The sequence below is a fragment of the Dama dama genome, chromosome X (genome assembly GCF_033118175.1).
Source record: "Dama dama isolate Ldn47 chromosome X, ASM3311817v1, whole genome shotgun sequence".
Classification (NCBI taxonomy): Eukaryota; Metazoa; Chordata; class Mammalia; order Artiodactyla; family Cervidae; genus Dama; species Dama dama.
In genome coordinates this window covers 110051983-110072844 of record NC_083714.1, presented here as the reverse complement: position 1 = coordinate 110072844, position 20862 = coordinate 110051983, and the positions used below count along the sequence as shown (strand labels likewise).

At 41.2% G+C, this 20862-nt stretch overlaps 1 protein-coding gene across 1 annotated transcript in view; it reads left to right on the top strand.

Moving 5' to 3' along the window:
* MAOA (monoamine oxidase A) overlaps positions 1–20862 on the top strand; it is a 78803-nt gene that overhangs the window by 34028 nt on the left and 23913 nt on the right. The window contains exons 4-6 of the mRNA XM_061137515.1: positions 14373–14477; positions 14585–14676; positions 18043–18184. Coding sequence (XP_060993498.1) covers positions 14373–14477; positions 14585–14676; positions 18043–18184 — 339 coding nt within the window. The remainder of the gene's footprint in view (positions 1–14372; positions 14478–14584; positions 14677–18042; positions 18185–20862) is intronic.

Sequence of the window (20862 nt, the reverse complement as noted above, 5' to 3'; positions counted from 1 at the left end):
TTTGGAAAACCTAGTGGATCTCAGTAAGTGACAGTTATCCTCACTTTAGAGATAGGAGAAAGGTGTAAGAACGTTAATGTCAGTTCGTGTGCCCCATGTACAATGAGGCCAAACAAACTGAAAGGTTGGAGTGTGGAGCAGAGAAAGGTTTTATTGCAAAGACTTGCAATGAGCCAGGTGGGCTCATGCCCTAAAAACCCCTGAGCTCCCTGAAGGGTTTTGTCAAAGCACTTTTAAAAGCCAGGTGAGGAAGGGGGAGTCACCGGGTCTGTGACCAGTTTGTGCACAGTTCTCTAGCTGATGGTGAAGTAGCAGGGTGGTGTCACAGGGGTTAACATTATTAGTCCTTAGGCTACAGAAGGCCTGGGGCTATATGCTTCTGGTGCTCAACATCTTCCATTGTTGGAGAGGGTGTATCACCAAGTTGTGTCTGATTCTTTGCAACCCCATGGACTGTAGCCAGCCAGACTCCTCTGTCCATGGAATTTTCCAGGCAAAAATACTGTAGCAGGTTGCCATTTCCCACTCTAAGAAAGGGGAAAGTTTTTAGCATCTGTAAAACAACTCAGGAAATGTGCATCAAGTACTATTATCTAGGTACTTCAGAGAGGAGCTAAAGCAGAGGATATGGGGGAAGGCCTGTCTCAGGAAGGCCCCATAGCATCCTGTTCAGTTATAGGAATGCAAGTATTTGGTTCCAGGTCCTACAAGAAGTGAATGAGAGACAGACAGATAGGCAGATGTGAAAGCCTAGTTGATAATTACTCTTAGTAAACACAGAACTTGGAACTGAAAAACAACAAATAATGAAAATAATGTTGATACTTTATATTTGAATGGTCCAGTATTGTTTTCATAGCACTTGATTGTATTTTTTGCCTTGTGATTGGATTTGGTGCAACTGGAAGAAGAAAATTCTAGGTGGGATCACAGAAAATTTGAGTGTTAATTATTGTTAAATGTAATGAATACTTTGCTCGCAAAAGCTGTTGAGCCGGGTCCTCTTCATTTCAAAGACTTTGCTTATGTCAGATTTTTCAAACAAAGAGAACAATTACCAAACTATTAGTACATTTGCTTTCATTCCCATAGCTTTCATGTAATTTGTCAGACTCAGATGATACACAGTGAACCTCAGGCTGAGATTTAATTTTGTGTGTTTGCCAAAGTACCCAGTGGCCTAGTTTCCACAGCCATATCCAGCAGATAAACGGCTCTGATAAAAAAACATCAGGCTTTAGAGACATGGTAGGAAATCACCATCAGCTCACACTTCCTGACCAGCAGCAGGTGATAAAGTAGACCCTGGGGCCTAGCCGTGGGTGCAGTCACTCACTAATCCACATAATTGTTTGGGCACCCACCCGAGAAGTCCTGAATATCTGTGATTTTCCCCCAATTAGTAGATTTTTTTAAAAAATACTTTTCTGATGTCCAAATGTTGGAGAGACTGTGCTAGGAATCTGATGGTTTCTGGTCCACCCTCCCTCCCACTACAAGCCCTCATCACATCTCTACCAGCCTGAGTGCAGGAGCCATCACAGACGAAACTCCATCCAGTACAGGGACAGGGCTGCCTCTGCGCGGTCACTGGGATACACAAAGTGAAAGCTCTCAGTTAACAGCCTATCTGGCAGCCTATCTGCTTTGCCCTTGACCCTCTCAACCTGCTCTGCTGTACTTTCTGTCTGTACTGCCCTGTACCCAGTGGAGCAGAGACCCAGACCTGAGACTCAACACAGAGCCCTTGCAGTTTTAGCTAGATGTACAAGTGACTTTGTTGCAGGAAGGAGGACCCCTTCCAGGGCTCAAGAGTGGGCTCCTGTCTCACACTTGGAAATGAATTGTCCGAGGACACACATGCTCACAAAGAGAGAGACTATTGGGAAGGGGCGCCCAGGCGGAGAATGGCAGGGAGTCTGGGAGAACCTCTCTGCCACATGGCTCGAAATCTTGGATTTTATGGTGATGGGATTAGTTTCTGGGTTGTCCCTGGCCAATCATTCTGACTCAGGGTCCTTCCTGGTGGCACACGCATTGCTCAGCCAAGGTAGATTCCAGAGAGGAGGATTCTGGAAGGTTGGTAGGACATATGGACTGGAGTCTCGTCCTTCCTTTTGACCTTTCCCAATTCTTCCAGTTGTTGGTAGCTTCTTAGTTTCTCATTCCTTACCAGGACCTCCTATTGTAAGATGCCTCCTGAATGTGCTTACTGTCAGGCCTGACCAAGGCAGGAGGTTTCAGTTAGTGGTTCCCCTAACAACTTCATCTGACTTCTGTTTGACTCAGTGTTGTGGAACTATGTGCCTTTTGTCCAGCAGAGGTATGCATAAGAATTTATTTGCATTTGTAGCATTTGGAAAATAAATATTCTACTTATTTTGGGTTTTCTTTCTAGCCTGTGTTTTCCTGTGTTCTCTCAGGCCCCTACCAGTGACAGCCAGCATGTGAAGAAAGCATGCCTAAGGGAATATTTTCCAAGCAATTTTATTTCCAAAAATGCTTTGCAAAAGAAGGAATTTGTTGGTTGGATAAATTTTGAAAGTGCTCCATATTCTAAGCCTGTCTTTGAAAGCCAAGATGTCCATTAGCAAATTAGAAGTATTATGAGGTCTAGCAGTTTTTTTTTAGGCTGTTTAACTATAAGTCAGCATTCTCCAGATTTATGGCCATGGAACTCATTTTCATATAGCATACAGAAAGATCAGAGTGAGAAATGCTAACGTAAATGTGTTTAGAGATTTAGGTTCCCTAAGAAAGTGAGTCTTTCATCTTTCTCCTCTCTTTAGCACCTTACACATATTGAATTCTAGTAACTTTGATGGTAATTTACTAGATTTGGTAATTACTGCCAATGGTAATATTGATTATGGTTATTTTAAAAAAGCTATGCATGTGAATTGATAAGGAAAAATCAGTGCCAAATTGGCATTCATTTGAAGCTCTTGTCTGAGTTGGGAAAAGAGGGGGTCATTTGCATAAAAAGAGAGTGGATCCTTTCTGGGGACTAGGGGAACTAAATGTGATAGGAGATGGGATATAAAAAAGCAAGATTTCCAGTCTTCCTCTTATTCCTTCATTTAACAAGCATTTCTTAGAACCTTGGTATTTATAATACAAGACAATGTAGGAAATGAGGCATAATCCTTCTCAGGTGTGTTGAGACTAGTCCAGAAGGTAAGACATGTACTTAACTCAGTTTAATACATTGTAGGGAATGGCAAAGGGCTTTGAACAAGTGAACAAAGTGCCCTAGTGCATTCAGAGGAAGCTAAAGTGGTTCCTGATCCAGGCAGCTAGGTGAGATCTTTGGGACCATGTCCCTCTCAGATCAGTATTCACTCATGCCTACAACCTCCAGGCATGGAAGCACATCCTAATAGGTTCTCAGTGGAGGGTCCAGTTTAGTGGCTTTGCAGGTCCAATCTTTCCGACATGGAGACTGAGACACAGAACTGGGGGCCAGGGGAGTCTGAACCAAAAGCATGGAGACATGAACTCTGGTTCCGCCAATGCCAGGTACCAGCTGAGTTTAAACAAATTAGACACACACACACACACACACACACACACACAGGCATATCTCAGAGATACTATAGGTTCGGTTCTAGAACCACTGCAATGAAGCAAAAATATCACAATAAAGTGAGCCACACAACTTTGTTTCTCATTACATATAAGAGTTATATTTACACTATACTATTAAGTGTGTAAGAGCATTATAGGACTTCCCTGGTGGCTCAGATGGTAAAGAATCCACCTGCAATGCAGGAGACCTGGGTTCAATCCCTGGGTCAGGAAGATCCCCTGGAGGACAGCATGGCAACCCACTCCAGTATTCGTGCCTGGAGAATCCCATGGACAGAGGAGTCTGGCGGGCTACAGTCCATAGCATTGCAAAGGGTTGGTCACAGTTGAAGCAACTTAGCACGCATGCATGCATGGCTAAATGAATAAGAAGAATTTTACACAAACACTATAATGTTTGTGTAAGTTTTAGTGAATATTAGAATGACCTGTGGGATTTGTTCAAAATATAGATTGCCTGCCCACACACCCTTGATTAATAGGCCTAATGGCAGGATCCCTGTAATCTGTACCCTGAGTTATTCTGAGGCAACTTCTGCTATAAATCCAGAAATCCTGCAAATGGAAAGGGTTGGATTCTGGAAAAGTTTATGATATTCATTCACATGTGTATTACTCTACAGCAGGGTTTCTCAACCAGGGCATTACTGACTTTTGGAACTGGATAATTCTTTGTTGTAATGGGGCTGTTCTGTGCATTGTAGGCTATCAAGCAGCAACCCCCAACCAATTATGACAACTAAAACTGTCTCCAGACATTGCCACATATAACCTATGTTACATGACCATAGTCAGTTCTGGTTAAGAAGCACTCCTCAACAGGGACCAAAGCCCCAGGAGTCAGACTAGAGACAGTGATACTGATCTTTCTAGATCAAATCTGTTAACAGTGAAGAGCACCTTTCTCTAAAAACTTGAGGCCCCAAAGAAAACATTCTCAAAAGGGTCTGTCTACCTGTCCTCTAATGTCTCAGCTATCCCACTTAAGTACTAAACACACCAAACACTAATAATGAACTTATGTAGACTTTGGTATAAGACACATTTCCCCTGTACACTTTCTACTGGAGTGTGTATCACTCAAAATATCCCAAAGATCTCAATATAGCACTTTACCAGCCTCCATAGATAGAACCTGAAGTGTAGGCTGAGTTATAGAAGGGAAGGAAATAAATGCCGATAAAGGGTTAATGAGTTGTTACAGCTGTGGGCAACTGAGGCTCAGTTCCCCTTAGTTCTACCTGAGAAATTGTGTGGACTATGCCAAAGAATTGCCCCCACCAAAAGTAGAGAAGCTAAAAAAAAAAAAAAAAAGAACAGAGAAGCTGAGAAAATTTATCCATGTTCCTCATTGGCTGGAGTTGCCCTTATGTCCCATGGTGGATGTTGACCATTGAACATCTGTTGCAGAGTAAGCTTCAATAATCAGGTAAAAAATGATCCATCCTTAGAATATCAGCCTCATCAGTCAAGTTTCAGTGAGATAAGCAAAATGACTAATGGATTTATTATAGGGACTTTGCCTTACCTAACTGTGGGGAAATAAGTCTTTGCATCTGATGCTGGAGTTTGAAGGGTGGGCAGTCAGGAAGGGAAGATAGACGTATGATGGGGGAAAGCAAGAACAAGCTGGAACCCACAAGTGTGAGCTGGAGTCCAGATTAGTCTTTGTTGCCTCTGATCTTGACACTATGGGTGTCTTGCAGAAGCCAGGATTCTTCATCATAGAGCTAAATACATATACCTGGCCTAAGAGTTGGAGAAAGTGAAGGAGGATCCCAGAAGGGAGGAATAGTTGCAGGCCCTCATGCCATGAAAATCAGCAGCAATATGTGTGACCCCCAAAAGGAGTGGCTGCTTCACTTTTACTCTCTAGATTTCCCATAAGAATCTTTCTTGTGACCTATCCTAACCAGAAATACATAGGAAAGAAAACTCAGAAATCCAATTCAGCCTGAACAAGTTGACAGAGTACAAAGCCATTATATTATCTCTTTCCTCTATCACTTGCTCAGTGAGCCCACATACAAAATGGCATCCATGGCATCAAGGATGGAGACAATGTATGGGCACAATAATATGACCTTCCACTCACCAAGACAGATTTGATTTTGGCTATCATTAGTCATTAAGGAAATGTAAGTCCGAACCACAATGAGATACCACTTTGCATCCACCAGGGTGACTATAATCAGAGAGACAGACAATAACAAGTGTTGGCAAGGATATGGAGATATTGGAACCTTCATACATTGCTGGTGGGAATGTAAGTTGGTGGCAGCTGCTTTGCGAAATACTTTGACAGTTCTTCAAAATGGAGTGGGAGAAAATTGAGAGCGAGGTAAAGAGGTAAAACCCTTTTAATGAATAAGGGTTTCTTCTTGGGTTGATGAAAGTGTTCTAAAATTAGCTGTGGTGATGGTTTCACAACCCTGAATATACTAAAAAGCATTGAATTGTGCACTTTGAATGGATGGATAGTAGAGTATGTGACTGATACCTTAGTAAAACTGTGAAAGAAAAACAGCCACTTATCTTCATACTGTAATATTTTCATCTTTTTTCTAACTTGTTGGCTCTCTTGAGTTAATAGCATTTGTGAAAGAGGAAAAATATTTTTTCAATGCCTTGTCAGTTATCTTTACTTACCCAAGAACCTCCAGAAGAAGTCGTATTATTTCTATATTAATTGCTTTATTTGTAATATTTGTATAACCTAGAGTCCCTTGGGAAAGATGGCATAACTATGCATTTGAAACCTTTTATTCTTGATGTTATGGTATCATTTATACCTGAGTTTAATGGTTCTCTTTTTCCAGGGATGAGATTGCACAACTCAAGTGCCCATTGTGTTAGCTATACAAGTCCTGAGAGAGGGGACTGAGCATAAGATGAAAATGAGGTCATGAATTTAAGAATGTGCTGCTAGCCCTTGAAGTTGTATAAGAGGTAGAGGGAGCAGAGGCATGAAAAATGCAAGCCCTAATGCTGTGCAAATGAAATAATAACAAATCTAGATGATGAATGAGTTCCCCAGGAAAATGGATGGGCCAAGGAAGGCTGAGGATTAGACCTTGGGAGAGTCAGTAGATCAGAGAAGAGAGGGTCTTACAAAGAAGAGCAGAGGAAACAGATGGCCACTTGGGAGAACCAATACATTAAGATAAGATATGGGAATTCCCTGGCAGTCTGGTGGATAGGATTCCGCACTTTCACTGGGGAAGGCCTGGGTTCAATCCCTGGTCCTTGGGGAATTAAGATCCCATAAACCTCGTGGCATGGCCAAAAAAAGGGGGAGGGGGAAGATAGGATAGATGTTTCCTTGTAAATTATGATGGCTTTTTCTCGGTGAAGTAGCACTATGTATAATGTTTGAAAGGAGTTTTGCTACCCACATATGGAAAGAGGTAAAAACATAATACAACACGATCCTATTTAATGGGTCTCTTTTTAGATAATTTCTTTATTTTAAGCATTATTGTTAACTATAGAAAATTAAACCACCAAAAGATTTCTCATACAGGCCAGTCACAAAACAGTGAGACTAGAAAGGTGCCAGGGAATTCATATGGGTTGCACAGACATGTTCCTAAATCTATCCAGAACATATCTGCTTATTTTCAAGATGATTAATGAAAAATATTTGTCAGCTTCCCTCAGTCACCTATGATACTCTTTAATAACACTAATTCCCTTCTGTTCAACTAAATATTAAAAGTACAGAGCTGAAACTCACCACCATGCCAGTTGGTAAATGCTACTTTCTGGCTTATTTTACAGGACCAACAATAAAGCTGTTGGGCTTCCCTGATAGCTCAGTTGGTAAAGAATCTGCCTGCAATGCAGGAGACCCCAGTTCGATTCCTGGATCAGGAAGATCCCCTGGAGAAGGGATAAGCTACCCACTCCAGTATTCTTGGGCTTCCCTTGTGGCTCAGCTGGTAGAGAATCAGCCTGCAGTGCAGGAGACCTGGGTTCAATCCCTGAGTTGGGGAGGTCCCCTGGAAAAGGGAAAGGCATTCTAGTATTCTGGCCTAGAAAATTCCACAGACTGTGTAGTCCATGGGGTTGTGAAGAATCGGACATGACTGAGTGACTTTCATTTTCACTTTTCTTTCAACAATAAAGAATGATGTGGGAGCCATCAACTGTCCTCCTCTCTTATTTTTGAGCTTTATGTAAATTGACTCAAACTCTATGTATTCTTTGACTTTCTTCTTTGACCAGCATATTTTTTTAATTGTTTTTGGCCATGCTTCATGACTTGTGGGATCTTAATTCCCCAGCTAGGGATTGAACCAGGACCCTGGCACTGAGAGCTCCAAGTCCTAACCAATGGACCACCTGGGAATCCCCTCACTGATATATTTTAAAGTTACATCCATGTTGATTAGTGTTGTTCATAGTTTATTCATTTTTACTGCTCCAGAATGGACATTCATGTGTGTCTTAGTCTGTCTATCTAAAGCTCAAAAATAGGCAAAACCAAACAATGTATTATGCAGGTATGTATACAAGGGAGATGGAAGAAAAGGAATGTTAGACACAAAATTCACTACAGTGGCTCCCTCTTGTATAGAGGAGACTGGATGTGATTGGGGAGAAACATATGGTATACGTCTAAATTTCTGGTGCCATCATGCTTCTCAAATTGGATGGGGTGCATGTGGTTGTTCATTTCTATTATTTCTCTTTAACCTATCAATTTTTTAATCATATATAGCATATTTCATAGTAAAAATTTAGTAGCATTAAATAGCTTGTTTAGTAACATTGATGTGTTAAGAACGCCCTCCCCCTGCCTTAATTGGGCGAGCATCCAAAAACTTTAAAAAAAAAGAGCTACAACAAACTATCGTCTCCTGGCAACAGTCTCCCTTTATTATGAACATTGGTAGAGTGAAGATGTGGTTTCTCAAGGAGACTTAAGTATTTGGGGCACAATTCCAGGGACATTGCGTTCTACTTGACATCAACAACTCTGGCTGTGTCAAAGACACAGAGATTACAGGCCATTTAGAAAGGGTAGAACGGTTTCAGAATATAGGCACAAAATTAACTTTACTTTTACCCAAGATTTTTTAAAAAAATTTTGCTTTAGCCATGCTGTTTGGAAAATGAGAGATCCTGTCTCACATTCTTAGGTTATAAAGGCATTTCTTGCTGAGAAGTGGTTTAGGATTGAGAAACACCTGACACTTTGGGGAGAAAACTATAGAATCATCTGCCAATGAAGGAGACATAAGAGATGGGAATTCAATCCCTGGGTTGGGAAGATACCCTGAAGGAGGACATGGCATCCCACTCCAGTATTCTTGCCTGGCAAATCCCCATGGACAGAGAAACCTGGCGGGCTATAGTCCATGGGCTCACAAAGAGTCAGATATGACTGAAGTGACTTAGCATGCACACATGCATAGAATCACGTTTAAGATAACATGAAGGTGCATTCCCAAACATTTTTCACCCAGTTAAGAGCCATCTCCAGGCCCTCCCACTGCCCTGTTTTAGGGATTTACCCAGGCAGAAAGTAGTCTTGAATTGTCTAGTTTAGAAGCAGGCCATGGAGGAAATAAGCCTTCAGGCACTGGTGAGAAAGGAAGAGGTACGTGACTGTTTCCACATACATGCATTTCTTTAGCACATTGAGATTTTCTGTGAAATAAGAACAAAGAAGCCAAACACTGCTAAGAGAGAAACTCATGAACACCTTTTATCAACTTAGTACCTCTGTCAACAGGATAAAAATTAACATCATGGAAGGCCTCTATGATCTCCTTTTAAAATATTTCATGACTCCCATTTCTAAAAAAAGATGGCCAGGCTAGACCCTTCTTGCTCACTGAATGCTTCATCTCTCCTGTCACCTCTCTTTGTTGTTCAAAGCTCACACCACAGGGTCTTTAGAACCTTGGGTGAAATCCTATTCTGGTTGGTATCATACTTATCATATTTATTTATCATACTTAATGTCCCCTGATGATTAGGCATATTTAAGGATTTTCAGTGAAACTAGGCTATGCCATGTGGGGCCACCCAAGATGGACGGGTCGTGGTGGAGAGGTCTGACAGAATGCGGTCCACGGGAGAAGGGAATGACAAACCACTTCAGTATTCTTGCCTTGAGAACCCCATGAACAGTATGAAAAGGGGAAAAGATAGAACACTGAAAGAGGAACTCCCCAGGTCGGTAGGTGCCCAGTATGCTACTGGAGACCAGTGGAGAAATACCTCCAGAAAGAATGAAGGGATGGAGCCAAAGCAACAACAATACCCAGCTGTGGATGTGACTGGTGATAGAAGCAAGGTCCGATGCTGTAAAGAGCAATATTGCATAGGAACCTGGAATGTTAGGTCCATGAATCAAGGCAAATTGGAAGTGGCCCAACAGGAGATGGCAAGAGTGAATGTCGACATTCTAGGAATCAGCAAACTAAAATGGACTGGAATGGGTGAATTTAACTCAGATGACCATTATATCTACTCCTGTGGGCAGGAATCCCTTAGAAGAAATGGAGTAGCCATCATGGTCAACAAGAGTCCGAAATGCAGTACTTGGATGCAATCTCAAAAATGACAGAATGATCTTTCTTCGTTTCCAAGGCAAACCATTCAATATCACGGTTATCCAAGTCTATGCCCTGACCAGTAATGCTGAAGAAGCTGAAGTTGGATGGTTCTATGAAGACCTACGAGACCTTCTAGAACTAATACCCAAAAAAGATGTCCTTTTCATTATAGGGGACTGGAATGCGAAAGTAGGGAGTCAAGAAACACCTGGAGAAACAGGCAAATTTGGCCTTGGAGTATAGAATGAAGCAGGGCAAAGGCTAATAGAGTTTTGCCAGGATAACGCACTGGTCATAACAAACACTCTCTTCCAACAACACAAGAGAAGACTCTACACATGGACATCACCAGATGGCCAACACTGAAATCAGATTGATTATATTCTTTGCAGCCAAAGATGGAGAAGCTTTATACATTCAGCAAAAACAAGACCTGGAGCTGACTGTGGCTCAGATCATGAACTCCTTATTGCCAAATTCAGACTTAAATTGAAGAAAGTAAGGAAAACCACTAGATCATTCGGGTATGACCTAAATCAAATCCCTTATGAATATACAGTGGAAGTGAGAAAGTAGATTTAAGGGGCTAGATCTGATAAACAGAGTGCCTGATGAACTATGGATGGAGGTTCATGACATTGTACAGGAGACAGGGATCAAGACCATTCCCATGGAAAAGAAATGTAAAAAGGCAAAATGGCTGTCTGAGGAGGGCTTACAAATAGCTATGAAAAGAAGAGAAGCAAAAAGCAAAGGAGAAAAGGAAAGATATTCCCATTTGAATGCAGAGTTCCAAAGAATAGCCAGGAGAGATAAGAAAGCCTTCCTCAGTGATCAATGCAAAGAAATAGAGGAAAACAACAGAATGGGAAAGACTAGAGATCTCTTCAAGAAAATTAGAGATAACAAGGGGACATTTCATGCAAAGATGGGTTTGATAAAGGACAGAAATAGTATGGACCTAACAGAAGCAGAAGATATTAAGAAGAGGTGGTAAGAAAGACAGAACTATACAAAAAAGATCTTCATGACCGAGATAATCATGATGGTGTGATGAACCACCTAGATGGCTCTAGGTGTGATGATGCATCTAGAGCCAGACATCCTGGAATGTGAAGTCAAGTGGGCCTTAGAAAGCAACACTACGAACAAAGCTGGTGGAGGTGATAGAATTCCAGTTGAGCTACTTCAAATCCTAAAAGATGATGCTGTGAAAGTGCTGCACACAATATGCCAGCAAATTTGGAAAACAGCAGTGGCCACAGGACTGGAAAAGGTCAGTATTCATTCCAATCCCAAAGAAAGGCAATGCCAAAGAATGCTCAAACTACTGCAAAATTGTACTCATCTCACGCTAGTAAAGTAATGCTCAAAATTCTCCAAGCCAGGCTTCAGCAATACATGAACCATGAACTTCCAGATGTTCAAGCTGGTTTTAGAAAAGGCAGAGGAACCAGAGATCAAATTGCCAACATCTGATGGATCATCGAAAAAGCAAGAGCGTTCCAGAAAAACATCTATTTCTTTTTTATTGACTATGCCAAAGCTTTTGACTGTGTGGATCACAACAAATTGTGGAAAATTCTTCCAGAGATGGGAATACCAGACCACCTGACCTGCCTCTCGAGAAACCTGTATGCAGGTCAGGTAGCAACAGTTAGAACCGAAAATGGAACAACAGATTGGTTCCAAATAGGAAAATGAGTACTGTATATTGTCACCCTGCTTATTTAATTTCTATGCAGAGTACATCATGAGAAACGCTGGGCTGGAGGAAGCACAAGCTGGAATCAAGATTGCCGGGAGAAATATCAATAACCTCAGATATGCAAATGACACCACCCTTATGGCAGAAAGTGAAGAGGAATTAAAGAGCCTCTTGATGAAAGTGAATGAGGGGAGTGAAAAAGTTGGCTTAAAGCTCAACATTCAGAAAACTAAGATCATGGCATCTGGTCCCATCACTTCATGGCAAATAGATGGGGAAACAGTGGAAACAGTGAGAGTTTATTTTGGGGGGCTCAAAAATCCCTGCAGGTGGTGATTGCAGCCATGAAATTAAAAGACGCTTACTCATTGGAAGAAAAGTTATGACCAACCTAGAGAGCATATTAAAAAGCAGAGACATTACTTTGCCGACAAAGATCCATCTCGTCAAGGCTATTGCTTTTCCAGTAGTCATGTATGGATGTGAGAGTTGGACTATAAAGAAAGCTAAGTGCTGAAGAATTGATGCTTTTGAACTGTGGTGTTGGAGAAGACTCTTGAGAGTCCCTTGGACTGCGAGGAGATCCAACCAGTCCATCCTAAAGGCGATCAGTCCCGGGTGTTCATTGGAAGGACTGATGCTGAAGCTGAAACTCCAATACTTTGACCACCTGATGTAAAGAGCTGACTCACTTGAAAAGACCCTGATGCTGGGAAAGATTGAGGGCAGGAGGAGAAGGGGATGACAGAGGATGAGATGGTTGGATGGCATCACCAACTCAATGGACATGAGTTTGGGTGGGCTCCGGGAGTTGGTGTTGGACAGGGGGACCTGGTGTGCTGCAGCTCATGGGGTTGCAAAGAGTCGGACACGACTGAGCGACTGAACTGAACCGAACTGAACTGAACTGAAGGATTTTCTTAAACTGTTTTTTTTTCAAAGCAAAGGTAAGTTTTGTATAAGACTATTACTTGAGTATAAAATATAGATTTTTTTTAAAGTTTCAATTAAGGAAAGAATTGCAACAAAGCCAACTGTTCTGAAGGCTGCTGGCAAACTATTATTTAATCCAGTCTCTCTCCTGTACATAGTTATTTTTGTGTCTGCCAGTTTCTCTCAGAACATTCTTGCATATTTTCCAAAGTTGACCCTGTTACCCTTGAGCTTCTTAGTCTCCTTGTTTATTCCTTAGAAACATAAAAGATGTGTGGAAGATTTCACATTTCAGAGTTCTCTTTCTTTTAGTCAGGAAGTTTAAGATGTCTCTTGGACAAAACTATCTCAACATTCCATCAATCATATAAGAGGCCGGAAAGCTTATTGTTTATGAGCAAAAGCTGTGGGAGCAGGAAATTTCTGTCCTACTGTTTTCTAGCTAATATCACTAAGCTTTGGTTTCCTCATTTGTAAAATGGGAATATTAATAGTTCTTTCCTCCAGAGGGTTGGGGTGAGCATTACAGGAGACAATGCATAGAAAGAGCTTAGGCCAGTGCCAGGCATGGAAAAAGATCTTAATGACTATTAGTAGTAATAGTGGTGATGGTGGTAGTGATGATGATAAAGAATTTGGAGTCTTTGTCTTGCAGCACTACAACACAGCATTTTCAGATAAGAAATGAGATCATATAATCTGCCAAGGTTATTTGAATTTGCTACTCTGGAAGGGAAAATTACTCCTTTGTCACTTAATGTCCGCCATGTAGTCTTACTCAGTTGGAGAGTGTGTGAGTGTGCACCCATGAATGCTAATGCTCTTCTGTCTTGTGTCCCTGCCTTGATGATCAGGAGTCTTACTTTAGCCCTTTTTAAAAATCTAGCTCTTAATATTGTTCAGTGCACACAGTACACACAGTAGGCTTTCTACAAATACTGAATATGTTTCTATTCAAATAAAATGGAAATTGTGTGCAAAATGTATTAATAGACAATGTTTTGACCTTATGAAGATATACAAGATGTTTTAAAGAAAAAGAAATTCAGTTAGGAAATAAAGGGAATTCCATGGCACTTCCAATGCAAAGGGCACGGGTTCAGTCCCTGGCAGGGAACTAAGATCCCATAAGCTGTATGGCGTGACCAAAAAAAAAAAGAAAAAGAAAGAAAAGAAAGCCTTAGGAAGAATCTAGACATGCTCTCTTTTCCTAAGGATTCACCCTTCCTTCATAGTAGCACAGTGCCTGTCGCACAACTGAAATGAAGTAAATGGTGGCTAAGTGGTTAGGATTCTAGGTTTTCATTGACAGGGTCCATGTTCAACCCCTGATCTGGGAACTGAGATCCCACAAGTCAAACAGCCAAAAAAAAAAAAAAATCAGTCAAAACCAGCTAAAATGACACTAGGGAATTCTTGATAATCTAACCGTAATTTGAGTCTTATATAGGTGCTGTCCATCATTGCTTTTTGACACAGTAGAGGATCCTGTTTCTTTGAAAATGGCTCTGAGGTTGACTGGTTGGGATTTTTAGAATGTCATCCTAATTTAATATATTATCCTTTTCTTTTAGGGAAAAACTTATCCATTTCGGGGTGCCTTCCCTCCAGTATGGAATCCCATTGCCTATCTGGATTACAACAACCTGTGGCGGACCATGGATAACATGGGAAAAGAGGTAAAGTGTGTGTTCAGCTTGCCCTTAACCTGTGACTGAAATCAATAACAAATGTTTAATATCCTTCCACAGTGCAGGGAACAATGTCAGCCTTCCTTTCTTTGCAGATTCCAACTGATGCACCATGGGAAGCCCCACATGCAGTGGAATGGGATAAGATGACTATGAAAGATCTCATCGAAAAAATCTGCTGGACAAAGTAATATTGACTATTTAAAATGTACTTTTTATCTTCCCTTCATATCGTCCCTATCCTATCTTGAACTTCAGAGTTTTTCTTCATAAGTTATAGGAAAAGTTAAGGGAAAACTTAATGACCTTTCCATCAATAGTGACTTTAAGGGCCCTTGAGACACTCAGAGCAGGATTCAACATAAAGTGAATATAAAACATAAGAAGAAAAGTAGGTGAAGGAAGTTGAACTTTTTTTTAATGAAAGAGTTGTGCGCTTTGCCATAAAAGAAGTAATTGTGTTTTCAAATAATACAGAGGTCAGCTGCAAAAGCAATTTGGAAAGGAGTTAAAGTAATTTCATATAAATGTAGGATAACTTGAGGGAAGCTAGTCTATATTAATAAAAACTATAAACTATATGTTTTCAATGAGAATCTGTGTTATTAACTGAGTTACAGATCATTCTGTCAGCATTTTGGGGCTTCTGTGTGAAGGCACCATATGAAGCACTGCGGAATGGTGGTGAACTTATGATGCATGGCCCCTAACCTCATGGAGTTGATATATTTTTAGCAGGAGAGACTGTAATTATACACATGTTACATAATTCTAGGAGAGATTGAAATGGGGGAACCTAACCTCTCTTGAGGGTGAAGGAGAGATTCTTTGTTGAAACAAAGGAGTTAGTCCATCAACTAAGAATGAGCCACAGAGGGTGGTAAGGGACAGGGAAGGATGGATGGTGTGAGGGCAAGCTATCTTCCAGGAATGTGCCTAATGGATGAAGGAAAGAGGAAAGATAGATGATTTGAGAGAATGGCATCTTCAATGAATGAGCCATAATAGATGGGGGAGACAGGAAGGGTGGATGCTGTGGGAATTAAGAATCTTCATTGAAGGCGCCATAGAGGGTGGGAGAAGACAGGAAGGGTGTTTAGTGTGGGTAAATGGTATCTTGCAGGATGATTAATGGGATAGGGGAGTTAGGAAGAGGGGCTGGTGTGAGGAGATGGTATATTCCAGGAATGAGCCAGTAGATGAGGGAGACCAGAAAATGGATGCTGTGAGGGGATGGTATCTTTCAGGAATAAACCACAAGGGATGGAAGGAGACATAAAAGATGTGTGTGCACATGGTGTGTTTTAAGAATGAGCCAGTTGATGAGAGAGAAAGGAAGGGTGGATGGTGTGTGGGGTTGCTGTGTTCAGGAATAAACCATATTGTGTGCAGGGGACAGGAAATAGTGGATGGTGTAGCAGACTGGTATCTTCTGGGTGTGAGCCTCTGTTGACAGGGGAAACAGGAAAGATGGATGGTGTGGGAGGCAGGTATGTGCCAAGAATGAGCCGTAGTGCATGGGTAGAGACAGGAAGGATGGATGATATGGTGGGATGGTGTCTTCCAGGATAAGCCACAGTAGATGGAGGAAGGTGGGGAGGTTGTGTGGTTGTGGGGATAGTATCTTTGAGAAATGCACCAATTGGTGGAGGATATAAGAGATATATTATGTGAGACAGTGGTATTTTTCAGGAATGAAGCACAGTGGGTGGGGGGAGAGAGGAAAGAGGGATGATATGTGTAGATGGTATCTTCCAAGGACAAGTCAGTTGATGGAGGAGACAGGAAGAGTAGATGATGTGGGGAGATGGTATCTTCCAAGAATAAGTCAGTTGATGGATGACAGGAAGAGTATATGGTATGAGGGGATGGTATCTTCCAGAAATGAGCCACAGTGGATGGGGGGAGATAGTAAGGATGGATGGTTTGGTGCAATGTATCTTCTAGGAGTGAGCCATAGTGATGGGAGGAAAAGAGGATGGTGTGAGGGGATGGTATCAACAAGGAATGAGCAGCAGTGGATGGTGGAGAAAGGAAGGGTGGATGATATGAATGGTGACATCTTTCTGAAATGAGACACTATGGATGGAGGTAGATGGAGAAAGGTGGATGATGTGGCAGGATGGAATCTTCCAATAATGACCTGCAATTAATGGTGGGAAGCTGTCAGGAAGGATGGATGGTGAGGAGGATGTTTTTGTCCATGTATCTTAAAGGAATGAGTCAGTTGATGGGGGGATATAGAACTGATGGATGGTGTTGGGGGATGATGTGTCTTCCATGAATGAGCCCAGTGGATGAGTGGAGATCAGGGTATGGGGAGGATATATGTTCCAGGAATAAATCACAATGAATTGGAAACAGGACCAGTGGATGGTGTGGGGTGTTGGTATCTCACAGGTGAGCCACAGTGATGGAGGAGGACAGGAAAAGTGGGTAATGCAATAAATGGTATCTTTAAGGAATGAGCCATAGTGGATGGAGGAGACAGGATATATGGTTGGTGAGGAGAGGTGATGTTGCAGTAGCGAGCCATAGTAATGGGGAAAAAATAGTAAAGGGGGAGGGATGGTTTCTTTCGGGAATAAGTCATAGTGGATGGGATGGATGGAAGGATGAATGGTTGAGGCATGGTGTTTTCCAGTAATCGACCACAAATAATGGTGGGAGATATGAAGGTTGGATAGTGTGGGAAATGCCCACCCCCATGCCCAGTATAGAAGGGGCAGCTTATGAAGGCCCCCAAGATGGGTAGATTGACATGTTTTAACAATGAGTGAACAGTATGTATGCCTAGACCATAAAGATGCCATGAGGAAATGATGTATAGGAGTTTACAGAACTTGAGAGGCTGATGGTGCAAGACACATTATTGACCATATACAAGACGTTTTGCCCTTTGCCGTTAACGTCATTGAAGGGTTAGAGAAGGAAATGGCAAAGCACTCCAGTATTCTTGCCTGGAGAATCCCATGAACAGAGGAGCCTGGCAGGCTACAGTCCATGGGGTCTCAAGAGTCGGACATGACTTAGCAACTAAACCGCCACCACCAAGCAGAGTGTTTATTTTTTGTTTATTTTGTTTGTTTCTTAGTTTTGGACTGTGGAAAGACTTAATTGGCCATAATGTAGAGAAGGATCATGAGAGGATGTAGTCATATGACTAGGTAGGGATACCCAGAAGCAGCCATCACTGTTTTAACCCAGGTGAGGGACAGTGGTAGCCTGGACCAGGGTGGGGGCAGTGGAGGTGTTGAGGAGAGGAAGTTTGTTCAAATAAGTGAAAACAATATCCTCAATGAACCCTGACAAGCATATTAGCCTTTTAGACTGCACTGGAATTAGCATGTTTGGAGCTAACCCATAATTTCCAACAAGTCAGGAAAAAATTATTTTCCCTGAGAGTTCAAATCTGCATTCTGTCAGACACTGAGTCCATGAGTATTTTTTAAAGGCATAGAAATGGTTTCTAACCATACTAACTTATGTTTTTAAAAGATAATGTCATGTAAAGCATGTATGTATTTACTCCTGACCCTTGTTCTATGACCAGGACTGCTCGGCAGTTTGCATCTCTCTTTGTGAATATCAATGTGACCTCTGAACCCCATGAGGTGTCTGCCCTGTGGTTCTTGTGGTACGTGAAACAATGTGGAGGCACCACTCGGATATTCTCCATTACCAACGGAGGCCAGGTATGAAGTGTCCATTCTCACACTAAACTTCATGTCTGATTTTATCCTCAGCCAGTGCAGTATCTTAATAATTGCTTCTATATTTTGAAACATGAGTGAATTTGAAACAATTTCAAAAAAACTTTTCTGAAAACAAAATTTTCTCATTTCCAAAAATAGGTTCACGACTAAAGAATATTTCATTTTGAATTTTGTTTGAGGAATTCAGTTCCTTCCTTTTGGAAGTAGGTGAAATTAGACTATGTAGGAGGAGCTCAGTTATTAAAATCAACTAATTTTCAAAAAAATCTAGTGCTTGTAAAATTGTCATTAAAGTCATCTCTGTTCCAGGCATGAGACTTTTGGTCCCATTCTGTGTCTCAGAGTTATTAGTTTATGTTAACTGTTATAGCATGGAAGTGACTATTCTTCTAATACAAGTGATTTCTGGTTACTCTTTCAATAGTAAATTCTACATTTTGGGGATAAATTTTGCTGCCTACTAGCATTTGCCCTGCTTCTATACCACATCCTAAATCAAATCCCTTATGGTTATACAGTGGAAGTGACAAATAGATTTAAGGGACTAGATCTGATAGAGTGCCTGAAGAACTATGGATGGAGGTTCATGACATTATATAGGAGGCAGAGATCAAGCCCATCCCCAAGAAAAAGAAATGCAAAAAACCAAAATGCCTGTCTGAGGAGGGCTTACAAATAGCTATGAAAAGAAGAGAAGCGAAAGGCAAAGGAGAAAAGGAAAGATATACCCATTTGAATGCAGAGTTCCAAAGAATAGCAAGGAGAGATAAGAAAGCCTTCCTCAGTATCAATGCAAAGAAATAGAGGAAAACAATAGAATGGGAAAGACTAGAGATCTCTTTAAGAAAATTAGAGATACCAAAGGAACATTTCATGAAAAGATGGGCACAATAAAGGACAGAAATGGTATGGACCTAACAGAAGCAGAAGATATTAAGAAGAGGTGGCAAGAATACACAGAACTATACAAAAAAGATCTTCATGACCCAGATAATCATGATGGTATCATCACTCACTTAGAGCCAGATACCCTGGAGTTCGAAGTCCAGTGGGCCTTAGGAAGCATCACTACGAACAAAGCTAGTGGAGATGATGGAATTCCAGTTGAGCTACTTCAAATCCTAAAAGATAATGCTGTGAAAGTGCTGCACACAATATGCCAGCAAATTTGGAAAACTCAGTAGTGGCCACAGGACTGGAAAAGGTCAGTTTTCACTCCAATTCCAAAGAAAGGCAATGCCAAAGAATGCTCAAACTACCGCATGATTGCACTCACCTCACACGCTAGTAAAGTAATGCTCAAATTTCTCCAAGCCAGGCTTCAACAGTACATGAACCGTGAACTTCCAGGTGTTCAAGCTGGATTTAGAAAAGGTAGAGGAACCAGAGATCAAACTGCCAGCACCCCATTCGATCACCGAAAAAGCAAGAGAGTTGCAGAAAAACATCTACTTCTGCTTTATTAACTATGCCAAAGCCTTTTTGACTGTGTGGATCACAACAAACTGTGGAAAATTCTTAAAGAGATGGGAATACCAGACCACCTGACCTGCCTCTTGAGAAATCTGTATGCAGGTTAGGAAGCAACAGTTAGAACTGGACATGGAACAGCATACTGGTTCCAAATCGGGAAAGAAGTATGTCAAGGCTGTATGTTGTCACCGTGCTTATTTAATTTCTATGCAGAGTGCATCATGATAAACGCTGGTCTGGCTGAAGCACAAGCTGGAATCAAGATTGCCAGGAGAAATATCAATAACCTCAGATATGCAGATGACACCACCCTTATGGCAGAAAGCAAAGAGGAATTAAAGAGCTCTTAATGAAAGTGAAAGAGGAGAGTGAAAAAGTTGGCTTAAAGCTCAACATTCAGAAAAGTAAGATCATGGCATCCAGTCCCATTACTTCATGGCAAATAGATGGGGAAACAGTGGAAACAGTGGCAGGCTTTATCTTTTTGGGCTCCAAAATCACTGCGGATGGTGACTGCAGCCATGAAATTGAAAGACGCTTGCTCCTTGGAAGGAAAGTTATGACCAACCTAGAGAGCATATTAAAAAGCAGAGACATTACTTTGTCAACAAAGGTGCATCTAGTCAAGACTATGGTTTTTCCAGTAGTCATGTATGGATGTGAGAGTTGGACTATAAAGAAATCTGAGTGCCAAAGATTTGGTGCTTTTTTTTAAAAGTGGTTCTTTATTCATAAACTTGATGCAAGTTTACAAATTTTACTGTACATTGCCAAATAAATCTGCAATGAAAAATAAAGTCCAAAAATACCCCCAGAACCAAAAACCACAGCATGTCAAATGTGCAGCTGTCAATCTGCCAGCCATCAGGATAGTAAAGAATTCAATAATATATTCAAGATTTAGCCTTAGGTTTAAGGAACTTTAATGCTTTCAAGAATTCTGCCTTGTCACTTGTTATCTGAGCAACTGACAATCAGAAGCTTATACAAATTAACCAAGTGAACAAGAATGCCGGAAAATCTTTTTATACTATCCTCTTAACCAAAATAGAAAAAAAGAGAAAGAAATGAAACACAATAATGCAGAAGTGCCAAGTCTTCAGATGTGGTTTACAAAGTTAAAAACTGAGTCTTAAGACCTAAGAAACACTTTTGAACTTTGTAACTAATTTGTGCAGGGAAAA